At 36.7% G+C, this 17,101-nt stretch overlaps 1 protein-coding gene across 23 annotated transcripts in view; it reads left to right on the top strand.

The window, feature by feature from the left end:
* Positions 1-17,101, top strand: part of DLG2 (discs large MAGUK scaffold protein 2) — a 1,870,454-nt gene that overhangs the window by 1,718,357 nt on the left and 134,996 nt on the right. For all 23 annotated transcript variants that reach the window (XM_076002367.1, XM_076002386.1, XM_076002368.1 and 20 more), the window contains one exon: positions 2,632-2,746. In XM_076002367.1, coding sequence (XP_075858482.1) covers positions 2,632-2,746 — 115 coding nt within the window. The remainder of the gene's footprint in view (positions 1-2,631; positions 2,747-17,101) is intronic.

Here is a 17,101-nt window from a genome sequence, read left to right as displayed (position 1 = left end):
GATGTTAAGAAAAATGGTGTTTATTATGTTTGATAGATGGTAGAAAACATCCAGTTATGCTGTTAAAAAGAGAAAAAAATCTTAGCATAATCTCATGGCAGGGGTATGTGTGTGTAAACACACACAAATATGTCCAGCACACAACCATAGCTGTACCTCTAGGGTAAGCTGTAGGGAAGGGAAGCAGTGAAAGAAGAAAGAGAAGAAGGAGGGGGAAGTCAGATGGGACAAGACAGCATCTCGATTTTTATTCCATGTTTTTCTATATAGTTCAAATTTTCACAGCATCCAGGGACTTCACTTTGCAATTTAAAAAAGAAATGAGATAATGCCCACGAAACACTGAGCATAGTGTCTGCCATGTGGCTACCACTAAATGTTAATTGACTCTTTTAGGGTGGCAAAAAAATATGACTTGTTCAAAATGATTTAAATCTGCATACAGTATCATATCGATGGCTATAAATAAGTGCTTTCTCTCTCAAGTAAAATGCAATGAAATAAATTTTCTTAAATTATGGTCAATAGATCTTAGGTCAATTAGCTGGTTAAATATGTGTTCTGCTTATTTAATCATTTAGGATTTAATTATTCAAAACCAAGTTTTAACAGGAAACTTTCCAAATATAGATTATACCAGACTTTGTTTAAGTACCAGAAATTTCCAGCCAACTTATGGCTTTATCTTAAAAGTATTAAACTTTAAAAATATTTAACATTAGGAGTTTATTATCCTGTTGTCTATTTATTATTGAAAACCAAAGTCAAATCTTTTAGGAAAGCTGTCCTTACAATGACCAATAGATATTCAGTAAATTGAAATTAAATTTAATTTTATGGACTTTTTGTTATAAAGAATTTGAAACACTCTGTAAATAGATCATCTTTTATTATATTCATTTAGTCATCCTGGTTTTCATGAACACTGTGAATAAATTGAACTGAACATCAAATTGTTTTTTTAAAATATACTGAGAACCTCTATTAAAATTCTTCGTGGTGAATTTCTTTGTTATTAAAAACAACTTTTATAATTTGAATTAACATTTTCAAATTTATCTATAAGTTGAGCCTACTAAGTTTTCCTAAAGCAAGACCCTGTTCTGCCAAGGAAATGAGAGAAAAGTTTCTATGTTTTCATAAAAAATATTAAAACTTCATACTCATCTCTACAAAAATTAGAAAAATTAGCTAGGCATAGTGGCATGTTCCTGTAGTCCCAGCTACTGGGGAAGCTGAGGCAGGAGGATCGCTTGAGCCCAAGAGTTTGAGGTTGCAGTGAGCTATGATGATGCCACTGTACTCTAGCCAGAGCAATAGACTGACTCTCTTTCCAAAACAAAAAGAAAATTAAAACTTCAAAAGGTATTTCTTTTTATTTCCTTTTTGTGTTAATAAGTATCTTAAAACCTACTTGTGCTTTGTTTATTTTTATTGGATTGAAATGACGAAAATATTTTTCCTATGAAGAAATAACAATGATACCTATAATTTCTTTGATTTTTTTACACCCATTTATTTTTTCCAGTTTGAATGTTTCTAAATGTATTTAATGTGATGGTGTTTTCTACCCCCATTTTTAACCCCAACTTCCTGAGAAGATTATTTAAATATATTGTGTATCTTAGAATTGATGAAATTTGGCATGTAGACAAAGTTATGGGGCAAAATAGAGGTATGATCCCAAGTGGTCAGCTTCTGGCAGCCCCCACCCCAGAAAAAAATTATTTAAATTAGATGTCATTTCTTATACAATTCATCACTAAACACTCGATTCTCTGGTCTTTCAGGCTGGGGGTAACTGGAGATACTCCTCAATATACCATAGTGTTGGGAATACCATGGACCTTATTTTTGCAGATATATTCTCTCTCTCTCTCTCTCTCTCTCTCTCTCTCTCTCTCTCTCTCTCACTCTCTCTCTCTCTCTCCCTCTCTCTCTCTGTGTGCGTGTCTCTCTCTCTTTATAAATTAAGCTTTTATTTTGAGATAATTGTAGATCCACCTGTAGTTGTAAGAAGTAATACAGGGAGATCCTATGTGTCATTTACTCAGTTTCCTCCAATAGTAACATTTTACAAAACTATAGCACATTAGCACAATCAGGATATTGATGTTGACACCATCCACCAATCTTATTTAGATTTTCCCATTTTTACTTGTATTCATTTGTGTGTGTATATGTGTGTGCATTCCTGTATGTCCTTAGTTCTATGTAGTTGTATCACATGTGCAGTTACATATGTCCACCACTACAGACAAGATAGAGAACATTTCCATCACCACAAAGATACTTTGTTTTGCCTGTTTATAAGCACACCATCTCCCTCCCTTCCCATGTTCTCCCCATCCTCTCTCATCCCCCCCCCACCCCCCATGGACTTTTCACAAGTTGTGAATTTGATGGCAGCATGTTTTCTAGGTAACTTTTGAGAAGTAACTGATTTCTCTTTTTCTGCTTGTGAATGTCTGTGAATGAATAATAGTAACCAAGCATATCCTTCTTGAGTTGTGCATCTCCTGTTGTTTGGCAAAGGAACCAACAGCAGCTAGGGAATGCCTTGGTTATGCAGCATTTCTAACTCTCTGAAGGAACAGAACCAAATTTGCCGTCTTTGCTTCCATTCTTCAGATTACGCTCGATTTGAGGCCAAAATCCATGACCTACGAGAGCAGATGATGAACCACAGCATGAGCTCCGGGTCCGGGTCCCTGAGAACCAATCAGAAACGCTCCCTCTATGTCAGGTAGGTGATGGAGTATTTCTTACTCTGATCTGCACTTTGTGAGCAATCCAGCTGAGAAAACAAAGCAACACCGTGTAACAATGGAACTTGTGTTCTGATTAACCCATGCTCATCAATACTTGACTGAAAAACCTTACGTTTAACCATTGGGAGGAAATTTTTGAAATGTTATTAGGCTAAATTAAAGGTACCTGCTTTTATCAAATTATTCTTCAACAATGTTATAATCCAGGATAAAGTACTTAGAATAGGTTGTAATAAAAAAATAAGAAGAGACATTTTCATTGCTGATAAATCTTAAATTGAATACATGGACCAAAGCCCTGGACATTGCTCACCATCAGTATGAAAAGAATATACACCTGTATCATCTCCTAACCTGCTTGATATTGATTGCATTAGCTTTGGTTTATTGATTTGATATCGACAATGTTCTTCTAAAGAGTTACGTATTTTGTTCTAAAAAGTTTTGGTGGAAAGACTTTCTTCTGTGTCATAGGGTTACCAATTGTTTCTCACACCATAAAAGTTACTTGTTCATTGACTGACCAAACTCATTAATTTACCAGAAAAAAAAATGATTGATTGAACCTGAAATGCCTTCCAGTCTTTCATCCCTATAACCTTTGGGGTAAGATCCATCAACACTCAACTGTAACATGCTTCTCTTCCTTGCACAAGCATCCTATATCACTCCCACACTTCATCAACGCTGCCTGTACTTTTAAAAATAATATTAGTACTAATAGCCAAAAGGAGGACAGGGATGCCTAATTAATGGTCAAAATGAATCTATGTACCATATGGAGGAACCATGCCCATCCTCACTGTATCCTTCATTCCCCACTTTGGAACCTGAGGTCATATCCTCCTCACCTGAAATTTCACTTTCTTTTCGTAGCATGAGGTACGTGTTACAGATACTAAATGATGTACTTGAGTTGAACTTGTCCTATTGGTTACACTTTGGCTGTAAAGTTATGTTTTGTGTGTATTAGGTAGGCACAGCAGGGGCAAGAAGAGAGCAGGATGCTAGAAGGCACAGGTTCTCAAGGGCCTTAATTTGCTGGCCAATCTGACAAGCATAGAGTCCTTTCTTATTCCATGGAGTTCCAGCACCTCAGAAGCCCTGAGATAAGAAAAAAGAAAAAAACAATCAAACAATTTATCATCCAAATTTGGCCAACTGCATTTCAGAAGATAATTGATATACTTCATTAAAATCTGTGAAAGGAACTATCAGAATACGTCTTGTAGTGACAACACAAATACGACGGAAAGTTAACAACCCCATCGGTGGCTATTTCTGTTCTCCTCACTTGTGTTGTATTGCTGGTCTTCATGACACAAAATATTTTAAAATCTTAAAATATTTTAGTCTTGAGTAGAAAATTGAGAAAAACCAACTGGGTTAATAGGATAAATTAGCTAATGCAATTAAAATGATTATATAAAATATAACTAGAAGGAAAAATTACCAAATTGTTGGTATCTTATTAAAAATAGAATATATCAAATGTTATTAATGTACTAGAAGAAATTTGCTGAAAATACATTGGTAATAGCTTTTAATTAAGGTATGTAAGACTAGGAAAATTAAAGGAAGTGATACGATGATATTATGTAAAAATTAATACACTTAATTGAAAGAGTAGTGTTAATTAGAATTAAATCTTTATGTCCTAAAATGGTAAAAAAAAAAAAAGTATAAAATGTACATTTAAAAGCTACAAAAAAAAAAGTATGACATATAGAAGAGATGAAGAATTAAAGTAATAAAATAATAGTTGGAGATTGTATTGAAAGGAAGAACCTTTTTAAAATGAGATTCAAAAATACTTGACACTTCATGGGAAATTCCCCAAATGAAAGCTCTACAATATAAATATGGTGTTTGGTTTCCAGATGTTCAATTGTTAATACTTATTGAGTACCTAGAGGGCTGACTTAAGTATCTAAATGACTCTAAGAGACATAGAATTGGAAGAAATATGAGCCATACATATAGTCACATCAGAGGGGAAAAACTTACAAGGACCCCTGGTCTTGTTCTCATGCGATATGATAAAATGGACCAAAAAAAGCAAGAACATGAAATGAACTAGCAAAGCCTAAATGAAATCTTTACCAAAAAGGATTCAGCAGGTATGTACCTTTGTCAATATATATAGTATATATATATATATTGGCTATAGGGTTTTCATGGAGGTGCTTGCTCTATCTAAAGTGCTCAAATAGGACCAGTGCTAGTTGGTCGTGCTTATTTTAGAAAGTCAACTACTTGCTCTCTCCTCTAATTATGTAAATATAAGATGGTGATGGCAGGGCGCGGTGGCTCACGCCTGTAATCCTAGCTCTTGGGAGGCCGAGGCGGGCGGATTGCTCAAGGTCAGGAGTTCAAAACCAGCCTGAGCAAGAGCGAGACCCTGTCTCTACTATAAATAGAAAGAAATTAATTGGCCAACTGATATATATATAAAAAATTAGCCGGGCATGGTGGCTCATGCCTGTAGTCCCAGCTACTCGGGAGGCTGAGGCAGAAGGATCGCTCGAGCCCAGGAGTTTGAGGTTGCTGTGAGCTAGGCTGACGCCACGGCACTCACTCTAGCCTGGACAACAAAGCGAGACTCTGTCTCAAAAAAAAAAAAAAAAAAAAAAAAAAAAAGATGGTGAGCATATCTCTTTAATCTGGGAAGGACACACTGGAGTATTGGTCTCCTCATTTTGCTTACCTTTATGTAATTCTAAGGCTGGAGGAACCTTAGCTATCGTCAGGTCCACTGTTTAATTTACAGAAGAAGAAACTGAGGCCTCAAGAGAGAAAAGAGTTGCCTGGGCTCCCACAGCTATTTGTGGCAGAGTCAGATCTCCTCCCCCACTCCGATGCGTCTCCCCACATTACTCCACCTCCCTGAGACTTAGCTCATGTGGTGTCAGCTGCTGAATGCACTTGAGCTGTGATTCCTGATCTCTTTCTGTGAGCAAGCCCTGGACTCTTAGGTTAAAGAATAGGTTAGCTGAGAGGAGAAACTCAAACACAAACTACTTTGGTCTTTTTATATAGGATAAACTGTGCTATAGAACATATGGGATTTCGTTGGTATTATTCATATTTTTCCATGAAGCCAAAACCAAAATTGGAAAACAAGCAGCTTCTTTGTTCTGTGATAACCAGTTTAGCTGACTTAGTAAATATTTGCCTGCACCACAAAATCACTCTTTCCCTTGGAGTTACCTTCTCTACTCTTCTCTCTCTCTCTCTCTCTCTCTCTCTCTCTCTCTCTCTCTCTCTCTCTCTCTCTCTCTCTCTCACACACACACACACACACACACATACACACACACACACACACATACACACGTATACACTCACATTCACACTCCTAACCCTACCCCTGGTCCCGGCAGTGTCAGAGAGGGTGTATCCTCTCAGGATATTGCAAAAAGTGGCTTCATTTCCTCACAAGAATGATCTTCCCAGTTGGTAGCAATTTGTTTGCCTGAACTGAAGGGAGGGAGAGGTAACCAGCACTATTTGAGCCAGGCAGTGTTTTGAATTTGAACCAACCTTTTCCATTTTCCAATCTAATTGTAATGATTTTCCTTCTTTTAATCTTTTGTGTGAGGCTCTTGAAGTACTTTGGTAGTGTTATACAAGTGAAATTGATTGTTACTAATGATAATACTGTACACGTTCTATGGGCATGATTTAGATATGTTGATTTAATGTGCTACTTGTATTGTGTATTTCTTACATTGTGAAACATATAGTTGTTGAACTTTAAAAGCAAATAAAGTGTTAAAAATATGAATAAAATGTTTTTTCAAAATGCTCCACAAGTACATTATCAATTCTTCAAACGTAGATACACTTAGGCTCCTGAGTTACTGGAATATGGATTTTGTTGCATGTATTTTGGGTCTCTCCATGTGGGCAGAGAGAGTAGGCAACTACCTAGGTAAAGTGTTTATGAGCTCATGAAGATCTCCCTGCCTCGAACATATGCCCTTCCCTTCTTACCTACCAGCTTGTAAACAGCTGGTATAAAAGAGAGCAAGGCTTTTCCTGATACAAATCAGAATGCACCTTTTTATCTAAATGCTACTAAGAAAGATCCAAGATATAGGAGATTAAATTCCCACACAAAATTGCAGATGTCTAAAGAACAATCCTTTCTTTTGATGAAGGAGAGCCAGAGTACCCAGGGAGAATGGGGAGGGCAACAAAGTATAGCAAGTCAGTACACCAATGGGAGGAGAATACAAGGTCAGAAGAAAGAAGGTAAAAGAAAAACTTGGCCCATGTTCATTTGTTAATAAAAGATATTGATTTTGAGAGTTCAAGCATATAACCTCTCTGTTGCGAATGTGGGTTTAAGAGTCAGTTGCTATCATTTATTCATGCACTCATCAAGCGTTATTTGAGTGTGTATTCTGTGCCAGGACCTATAGTGGACACTGAGGATCAAGCAGTAGCAGCAATGTTTCTTCTCCACGAGAAACTCATGTCTAGTGGGGAGACAGATGAGAAGAAGATAATTAAATGCAGTGTGATATGAAAAGACCTAAGTTAGCCCTACAAAGTTCTGGAATCTTGATTGCTTCCTAATGCAGGGATATCTGAATTAATTCTTGAAGGTCTTGTATGAGTTAACTCAGAGCCTTTCAAATCTTTGGACCCAAAGTAGGAGAAACATTCCTTATCATGACCCAGTAAATAAATACACAAATAAAGCAGAAAGAAAATTTTTGTTAAATAATCCTAACACTTTTTATGTACAGTGTACTTTGTTATTTTCCATTTTATAATATTTGCCTCTCTTTTTTTAAAATGAAGATCACAACTCATTAACTTGATTTAATAACTCACAAGTGGTCATGATTTGCAGCTTGCAGATGGAGCGGACAAAAAGGAGCAGTCCAGGCAGATGACACATACCAGGCAGGAGAGGGCATCTTCACTGCACTGTATTTAGCATTTCCGGGATTCCTAGATGGAATTCTTGGTGTTCTAGCCAACTTGGAAGGCTGTTATACCTGATACAGATGAGGAAGTAGAAGTAGTGGAAAGTACTTGACAGCCATCTTCTATGGGTCAACTATTATGCTAGTGTTTTACCTATATTATTCCATATAATTCTCCCAACATCCCTATGAGTCAAGGGATATTACCTCCCTTCCATAGATGAAGAAACTCAAATTCAGAGAGTTTCACTGATTCCCCGAAGGTCACAGAGCTAGACAGCGTGGGCATAGACATTCAGGTCCTGTTTGTGAGACACTGTAGAGCAGTTTTAAGCACACAGTTGCTAGATTCTGCTGGAGAGAAAAGCATTTGAATCTTAGTTCTGCCACAGACTAACTCTATGAACAAATCAGTGTCTCTGGTCTTAGTTTCTTTATCTGTGAAAATGGGACTAAAAGATAGGATACCATAGAGTGGTTGTGAGGATTAAATAAAATAGTGAATTTAAATAGCTGGAACATGAGAAGCAGTTGATAAATGTTGGTAATATTCATCATTTGTTATAAAATCCACCTTTTCCCTACAGGCCAGAGACACAGTAGAATTGATTGTAAACAAGGCACTGTTTTCTCAGCAGTGGGATGAGCCTCCCTTATTTCATTACCTTCCTTCAGCAAGGGAAAGAAGCCAGACTTCCCATTGACCTTTTAGATTTTTGCTTCTCTGGACCCCCTGAAGCCAGAAAGGAGAGGTCAGGATTCCAGGATTCCAGAATGCTTGGCTCTGTCAACTTATCAGGCATTTCTCAGCCCAAACAAGAGTCTACCCAGAAGCAGAGCCTGAAACTAATCCAGTAGAAGCCACAGGATAAGAAGAAAGACTCACTGCGTGTACAACTGACCTTTCTAATTTCTCATAGACATCATCGTCCCTAATCACGTGATTTCTTCCACTTCCCTCTGCCTTCTTCACCCCCTTCCAGCCCTCTGCTCACAGTTCTGTTCTGAATTTGAAAAACGCTTCTTTTATAGTGGCTCTAAGTCCATATTTTACTCAAACTTGCTTCTACCTAAGACAGTTTTTGTCTCAAGGGCTAAAATATGACAAATGCACTCATGTTGGCCTCTTGCCCACTGTTTAACATAAGGCTTTCATACAGTGATTCATTAGTGCATTGATCCTTTCATTCAACAAACACGGTGTAGGTACTCACCTACAATGTACCAGTATCCAGTAGATATTAAGGTTATGGAGATGAATAAGGTCACAGACTTCCCTCCCTCAATGGTTTAGATTTGTAGGCATAAAATAGCATGCAGACCATTACTGTAACTATAATTCCTGATACATCCAGATACCTTTATGTGCCTTGCAAGTATTATCCTATTTTAATCTTTACAACATGCCTATAAGTCTTTCAACAGTCAAATTTGCCCATAAGACCACCAGTATTTGAAACTTATCTGTTAAAATAGTGACCATTCTGGTCCTTTCTAAGGTTTCATGGTAAAGCTCCTTGAAATAGAGTTACCATTCAATAGTGGACCTGCAAATCCCAGTTAGTGTCTTAATTTATTATATCTCTGGTGCCTTCTGTCATAGCACTTGGCATAAAAAAGTCTCCTTAGTAAATATTTGTTAAATGAATAAATGAATTACTTCCAAGACTATATTTCCTATACAAATGTGAAATAAAATCTTTGAACAATGCTGTGGAAGTCCCATACCAGCTTGGCTGACACCCAATGCATGGAGTCTGGCTGTATCCTCAGGATTCAGGCACTGCCTGCTTGTACAGGATTTCCAGGAGACATCTGGCACTGCAAGGTCTTTCAGGCTACTTCATTTGTCTGCTGAACTCTGTGACTCTCTTTAAATTGGGGCATAATTCAATAATGAACTTAGACAATCACACATAGCCTACATCCTCTTGGTGAGAAGACTTGGAGTAAGGGCCCAGAGTGAACCTCATTCCCAACACAATTAGTCTTTCTATTCCAAGGAACTGAAGCTGGAAGTTCTATTAAGGGCATTCTTGAGAAAGCAAATCCTACCCAGGACACTTCACTATTGAGCTTTTATTCTGGGGGGAAGGGCACTTCTGCCTGATTGATTTTGGTGGGAAGGGAAAGCTACATCATCATATAGGAAAGGGATTCTGGTCATTCTTTTTTTCTTTACACATTAGCAAGCATATCTTTCCACTCTACTTCTTCCCCCCACTGAACTGCTGGTCAGTAACCTGGGGATGATAAGGAAGACTGTGAAATGGAGCATGGCAGGGTTCTTCACTCCAGTGGCACTATTGCTTCCACTTGGCTATGGATTTCTTGAGAACATTTAAGGCAAAGCCATGAAATCTGTATGCTATGTTAAGAGTCAGAGTTTTATCTTCTAATCTTCCAGCCTTGCACCCAACATGCTCTTAGCTACTCCCTAGAGAAAATGCTATAGTCAGCTGTGTGCACCCCCTTGCCCAGTAATTGGCATGGTGCTAGCCAACCGTGATATTTTTATTGCCTCTCATTCATTCACTCATACATTCTTATTTAGCGACATCATCATTTATTCACTCAGAAATATGTTGACCCCTCTATGATGTGATGCAACAGAATAGGAAATGAAAACTACTTGAATTCAGAGTCACTTTTTTCTCTCTTAATGTCTTACTGAGGAAGAGGAGTGGGAGGGGAACATGAGCAGGTACCCAAAACACATGAAATGGATGAAGCAGAAAATATGAACAAAATCTAGACTTGGGAAACCAGAAGGCAGCTGGACAGGGCATTGCAAAGTCCAGATGGGCAGCATGGGCCACATAAAGAGGGGTCTGAGAACTTAGGTGTCAGAGCTTCACTCCTGACTTCACTTAAACCTTATAACAATACTGTGACATAGATGTGATTTTTAGCCCCATTCTACAGAGGAGGAAGGAACCTTGTAGAAGGCCACAGAGGGTTAAAAATAACTTACACAAAATGCTATGTGGCTCAGCCAGATTCTTTACCCAGGCATGTTTCTCACCAAAGCCCCTGCTTGTTCTGCTACAGTACAGTGAAGGTGAAGTTAATCCTGTGGGGGCACTGATTAAATTCATACTGACAGAACTTCTGTTTGTTTTATACTTAATACTGACTTCCTCCAGGTAGACCTAGCTTCATAATTTATCCTTGTAAGTAATAATAATTATGCATAGCTTGTTTGCTAAAACTTGAATGTCTCACTTACAAAACGGACATAATATCTAGTTCACAGGCTAGTTAGAATTAAGTTAAATTCAGTCTGTGAAAGAGCCTGCCACATAGGACTTGTTAGGTAAGGGGGAAGTCCCTTTATACCTTCAAGTGATTAGAACCTGCCTCCTAAACTGGTTCCTCCTTTAAAACAGAATAGATCTTGATTCTTTATTTATATTTTGAGGCTCATTAGCATTATGCTTACTCTTTCAGGCATTTGCATGTTTAATTGTGCCCTTAATTGTAGAATAAAAGGCTTTGTCTTCAAGCTGCTAATTTTATGCCAGAAATAGAAAGGAGTGGGGGGGAGGGGTCATTGGGGATCTGGGGGAGCTTTCTCCTTCAGGGGAAAGCATAGGCTGCCCATGATTTTTAAAAGGTTTTTAATTTTTAGATTTCTACAAGAAGAGGGGCAAAAGTATAATGGGTGACCCTTCCATTGATTATCATATATTTTCCTGTATTTCTTTCTCCACCCCAAGATCTAGAATCTAGATCTCATTATTATTAATGGTTGGCATATCATTCATTCATTTACCCAGAAAACCTCCTCTGAGCCTTAATCATTCACCTCATACTGTACTGGGCTCTGGGGATAAGAAGATTAATAGAGCATCCTTTCTGCCATAAGAGCTCCAAGGCTTCTCTGACAGCCTTGATTCTGCTTCCCTACCCCCACCCTATGATAATCATATTTCCAGAAATCTCTCATTTTCCAGAAGAGATACTTGGCCTGATAGCTCAAAATTATTACTTCCTAGAACAAATCAGACAGTTTTAGCTAGAAAAGAGAACAGAACAGTAAAAGCTGGGACACAGGATGCTTGTGGGAAAAAACAGGTGAGAGGGGAGGGGATGGCATGAAAAAATTGAGGGATCCCTCACCCTGAATCATGAAGCAAGGGAATAGACGCAAGCCGTTTGTGCCTCAGCATTTGAACAGTGGCTGATGCTTCTTTAAAAACCATAAGTACTGTGTTGTATGAACTTTTTGAGGGCAATTGAAAGTGATGATTAAACAGAATAAGGTATTAAAAGAACCATCAAGGACTGGTTGCGTCAAGCACATGCCCCTTTGTATTCCTCTGCACTACGTCAACTGTTTTCTTCTGACCTTCACATACTCTCTTCCTGCTTGTTGACTTACCTGCTTCCTCCACTGGACTGTGGGCACCTTGAGGATGAAGATTCTGTCTACATCTGTACAGTCTGGTATATAGTAACTGCTGAATCAATCAAATGAATATGTATGTCACTAGATTGGAAAGAGTTCAACTTTATTTTATTATTTTATATTTTAAAATATAAAATTTATTTTATTTTTTCAATTGACAGATAACAAATGTACATGTTTATGGAGTACATAGTGGTACTGGCTCCAACTTGAACCATAGGGTCATACCTTCATTGACCACACATCCTTAGCAAAGAGGCATGAGTTTTCCTGCCATGGGATGCTACTCACAGAATGAGAGGATTGCAAGACTTTCTAACTAACTTAGAGCAAAATAGAAAGGGTATGGATTTAAGTTTTTCTCTAGTGACTATTAATTACAAACTGCTATGTACACAGGGGTATGCTATGCTGTCAGGGGTACACAGATGGATCAGACATACCCTCAAGGATACAGCTGAAGCTAGTGGCAAAAAAACAGATGAAAATAATAAATTATTATTCTGAACATAGACTCTGCTCCAGGATCTGACAATACATGTGGGATAGGAAATAGGGAGATTTGAAAGGCCAACTAGGATGGGACCTCTTGTAGTACATTTCAAAAGGAAAGCTATATTTTTTGGATCATCTTTGACAGTGTATTTTCTCTCTGCAGAAAGTAGATGATGCCATAGAATGAAATATTAAGTCTTCTAGAATACCAGCTCATCCAGCCATTTATTCATAAGTTCACAGTGTAATGGAGTGGGCAAAAGCCTGAGTTTTGGAGTCAGAAGTACCTGGATTTAAATCCTGGCTCTGCCACTCATTGCTTTTCTTGTGAACTTGGCAACTCATTTCTTCTCCTTCTAGGCCTCTACTTTTTCTATTAAATGAGGATAATAACTATTGTCATTTAAGTTTATTAAGAATAATATTTATAAATCACCTAGGATCTTATACAAACTCTTCCAGAATTTAGAAAAGATAGAATACTCCTAGCTTTTTACTATGTTAGTATTACTTTGTTACCAAAACATAACAAGGTCATTATAAGAAAGAAAATGCATAGCCCAATCTCTCTCATAAACATAAAATAAAAAAATCCAAAATAAAATATTAACAAAATAAATCCAGTGATATATAGAAAGAATAATATTAATATACCATAACCCAGTGGAATTTATTACAGGAAAGAAAGATTGCTTTAATATTAGAAAATCACAAGATTAACAGAATAAAGGGTAAGAATCAAATAATCATCTAAATATTATAGAAAAAGCATAAAATTCAAATTCAATAAAATTCAAAACTAATCTATGACAAAAAATTCTTAGCAAATTTGAAAAATACTGGACTTCCTTAATCTAATAAAAGGTACACATCATACTTAATAATGAAATTTTGGAAGCTGTCTCCCTGGAAGCTGGTATGAGACATCATCTATCACCACTGCTATTAGATGGAGGTTCAAGGAAAAGTAAAATGATCAGAAAGTAAAAAATAAAACTATCCTTATTTACTGGTAACATAATTGTGTACATTAAAAATCCAAAACAACTAGATGGACTGCTAGAATTAATAAGTGACTTTAGCAAGGTTACTAAATACAAGGTTGATAGCAAAATAATCAATTATATTTCCATACAATAATGCTAAGCAATAAAAAAACTAAATTTAAAATACCATTTCTAATAGGATTGAAAAACATTAAATACCTAAGAATAAATCTAACAAAAGAATATCACTATACAAAAAGCCACAAAACATTATTAAAAGAATATACATAAATGCAGGGATATACCTTATTCATTCATAGGAAGACACAATGTGGTAAAGGCTTCAGTTCTCCAAAACTCCCTGTCCACATCTCAGAAGATAGTTATGTTTGTTTGTTCATTCCTTAAGTGGTAGTGGTGAACTTGACAAAGTTTTTAAAAATTTATAATGAAATATAAAAGACCAAGAAGAGGCGAAACAAAAAAGAATAAAGTTGGAGAATTTAGATTATATGACATTAGAATTTGTTATGAGGTTACATGATAGAAGGCAGCATAGACAAGTAGACCAACAGAACAGAACAGAGAGTCCAGAAACAATCATACTTACATACAACCTCTTGAATCTATGACCAAAGTAATGTTATTATGAAGTGGAAAAATGATAATCCTTTTAGTAAATGATGCTAACTCAATTGGATATCCAAATTTTAAAAAATGGCTCTTGACCCTACCTCACACCATATGCAAAACTCATTCTAGATGGATTGTAGATCAAAATGTAAAAATTTAAACAGTAAATGTCTAGAAGATAATATTGGAGAATAACTTCATAATTATGTGATAGGCAAATATTATTAATAAGTCTTATAGGTATAATACATATTAATCTTAAAGGAAAATATTGGTAAAATAAATTACACTAAAATACATATTTCTGTTCATCTAAAGATACCATAACTAGAATGAGGCAAGACAAAGCATAGGAAGGGTGTTTGTAATTCAGAGATCTGGAAAGGGAATTATAAGCAGAATAGGTAAAGAACTACTGTAAGTCATTAAGAAAAAGAAATAAATTTTTTTATGGGCAAAAAACTTGAGCAGGCATTTATTAAAAGAGGATATATAAGCCGGACACGGTGGCTCACGCCTGTAATCCTAGCTCTCTGGGAGGCCGAGGCGGGCGGATTGCTCGAGGTCGGGAGTTCGAAACCAGCCTGAGCAAGAGCGAGACCCCGTCTCTACTATAAATAGAAAGAAATTAATTGGCCAACTAATATATATAGAAAAAATTAGCCAGGCATTGTGGCACATGCCTGTAGTCCCAGCTACTTGGGAGGCTGAGACAGAAGGATCGCTTGAGCCCAGGAGTTTGAGGTTGCTGTGAGCTAGGCTGATGCCACGGCACTCACTCTAGCCTAGGCAACAAAGCAAGACTCTGTCTCAAAAAAAAAAAAAAGAAAAAAAGAGGATATATAAATGGTCACTCGAACTGGTGCTACCCACCAGAATGGCTAAAATTAAAAAAGACTGTTCATATCAAGTGTTGGTGAGCATGTAAATACTCATACATTGTTCATGGAAAGTAAATTGGTACAACCATATTGGAAGATTGTTTGTCAGTATCTATTAGAGGTGAACATATATCCTATGATTTACTCTTAGGTATATACCCAATAGAAAGGAGTACATATTATTCAACAAAAATATATACTAGAATGTTCATAGTAGCACTTTTTGTAGTAGCCTAAACCTGGGAATAACCAAAACTATCAACAATAGAATAGGTAAATAAATTATGGTATATTTACACAAAGGAATACTATACAGCAATGAAATGCCTCATGCAACAGCAGATAGGAATCTTGCAAATATATTGTAATATTGAGTGAAAGAAGCCAGTCTCTCTCTCTCGTTCTCCCTCTCTCTCTCATACACACACAATGCTATATGTATAGTTTTCTATGTTGCTATTACAAATCATCACAAACTTAATGGCTTAAAAACACCACAATTATTATCTTAAGAGTTCTATAGGTCAGAAGTCCATTATGAGTCTTACCAGACTAAAATCAATGTATTTACAGGCTATGTCCTTTTCTGGAAATTCTAGGATAGGGTCTAATTCGTACTTATTTTGATTATTGAAAGAATTCAATTCCTTGTGGTTATAAACCCAACATCCCTATTTTCTTTCTACCTGTCAGTGGAGGACCATCCCCACCTTCTAAACACTGCTGCATTCCATAGCTCATGGCCCCTTTCCCCTATCTTCAAAATCAACAATTGCAAGTTGAGTATTTCTCATGTTGCATCTCTCTGACCCACTTGGGAAACATTCTCTGCTCTTAAAGACTCATGTGATTAGTTTGGACCACCAGGGATAATCCAGGATAATCTCCACATTTCAAGGTTCTTAACCTTAATAACATCTGTAAAGTGTCTTTTATCATGTAAAGGAACTATTTACAGGTTCCAGGGATTAGGGCTTGAATATCTGGGGGAGGGGGTGCTAATTCTGCCTACAACAATATGATTCCATTTGTGTAACATTCAAAAACAGGCAAAATGAACGTATGGTGATCAAGAAGCCAAGAGAGTGATTACTTTGGGATCATGTTCCTAGAATAGGAATAATAGTACCCAATTCTGAAGGGTTGTTGTTAAGTATAATATCCAACAGAGATGTTAATTGCCTTGTAAAGTGCCTGTCACAAAATAGACTCATTACTTGTTACTTTCTGTTTCCTGTTCTCTCAACCCCAACTCATCATTTCACCTGTAAAAATGCTGCAGTCAGGTCTTTGATGCAGAATAAGTCATTCCGAAGACTTGCAGACCCTCTGTAATAGTGCTTCCCAAATTTCCCTAGTAATGAATATTCATTATAAATTAGAATTTAAGCAAGAACCCCAGGTGCTACTTAGATTAAAGCAAGTTTGGGAAATAGTAATCTTTGAAATTTATTTATTTGAAACACTATTAAAAACATAGGAAATGCTTAATGATCTGCCCCCGCTCCATCCAAAATACCATTTGCTACACTTAATAAGTCACCCAAAATAAATCAGCCACATTATACCAATGAAAAATAAGGACTTCTTAAAATACTGGACAGATCAAGATAGAAGCACCACTCAATGTTCTAGAACTTAATTTTATGCTGGAAGTCTCCGCCTGTTGTTCTCAGGGTCCAGCACTCAGCCTAAACAGAGTAATTTCATAAATATTTGTTAAATTCACTGAAAGTAAAGAAGGCATTTGGTTGTTGTTTTGTTTTGTTGGATTTTTTTTTTTTCCATTAAAGCATGTTGCAGGTGTCCATGCCCTCACTTCTTGAATGCTAAGAAAGAAGTCTGGTAAAAATTGAGTCTCTGTAACATTCATTTTACACACTCCTGTCTTGAACTTTTTGTTCATTCATTTTAGAAACAACTATTGATATCCTATATGCCAGATGCTTAGACATGTCCAAGAAACACAAAGATAAAAATAGTC

Source organism: Microcebus murinus, chromosome 4 (assembly GCF_040939455.1).
Source record: "Microcebus murinus isolate Inina chromosome 4, M.murinus_Inina_mat1.0, whole genome shotgun sequence".
Lineage (NCBI taxonomy): Eukaryota > Metazoa > Chordata > Mammalia > Primates > Cheirogaleidae > Microcebus > Microcebus murinus.
This window is presented reverse-complemented; position numbering and strand designations above follow the sequence as displayed.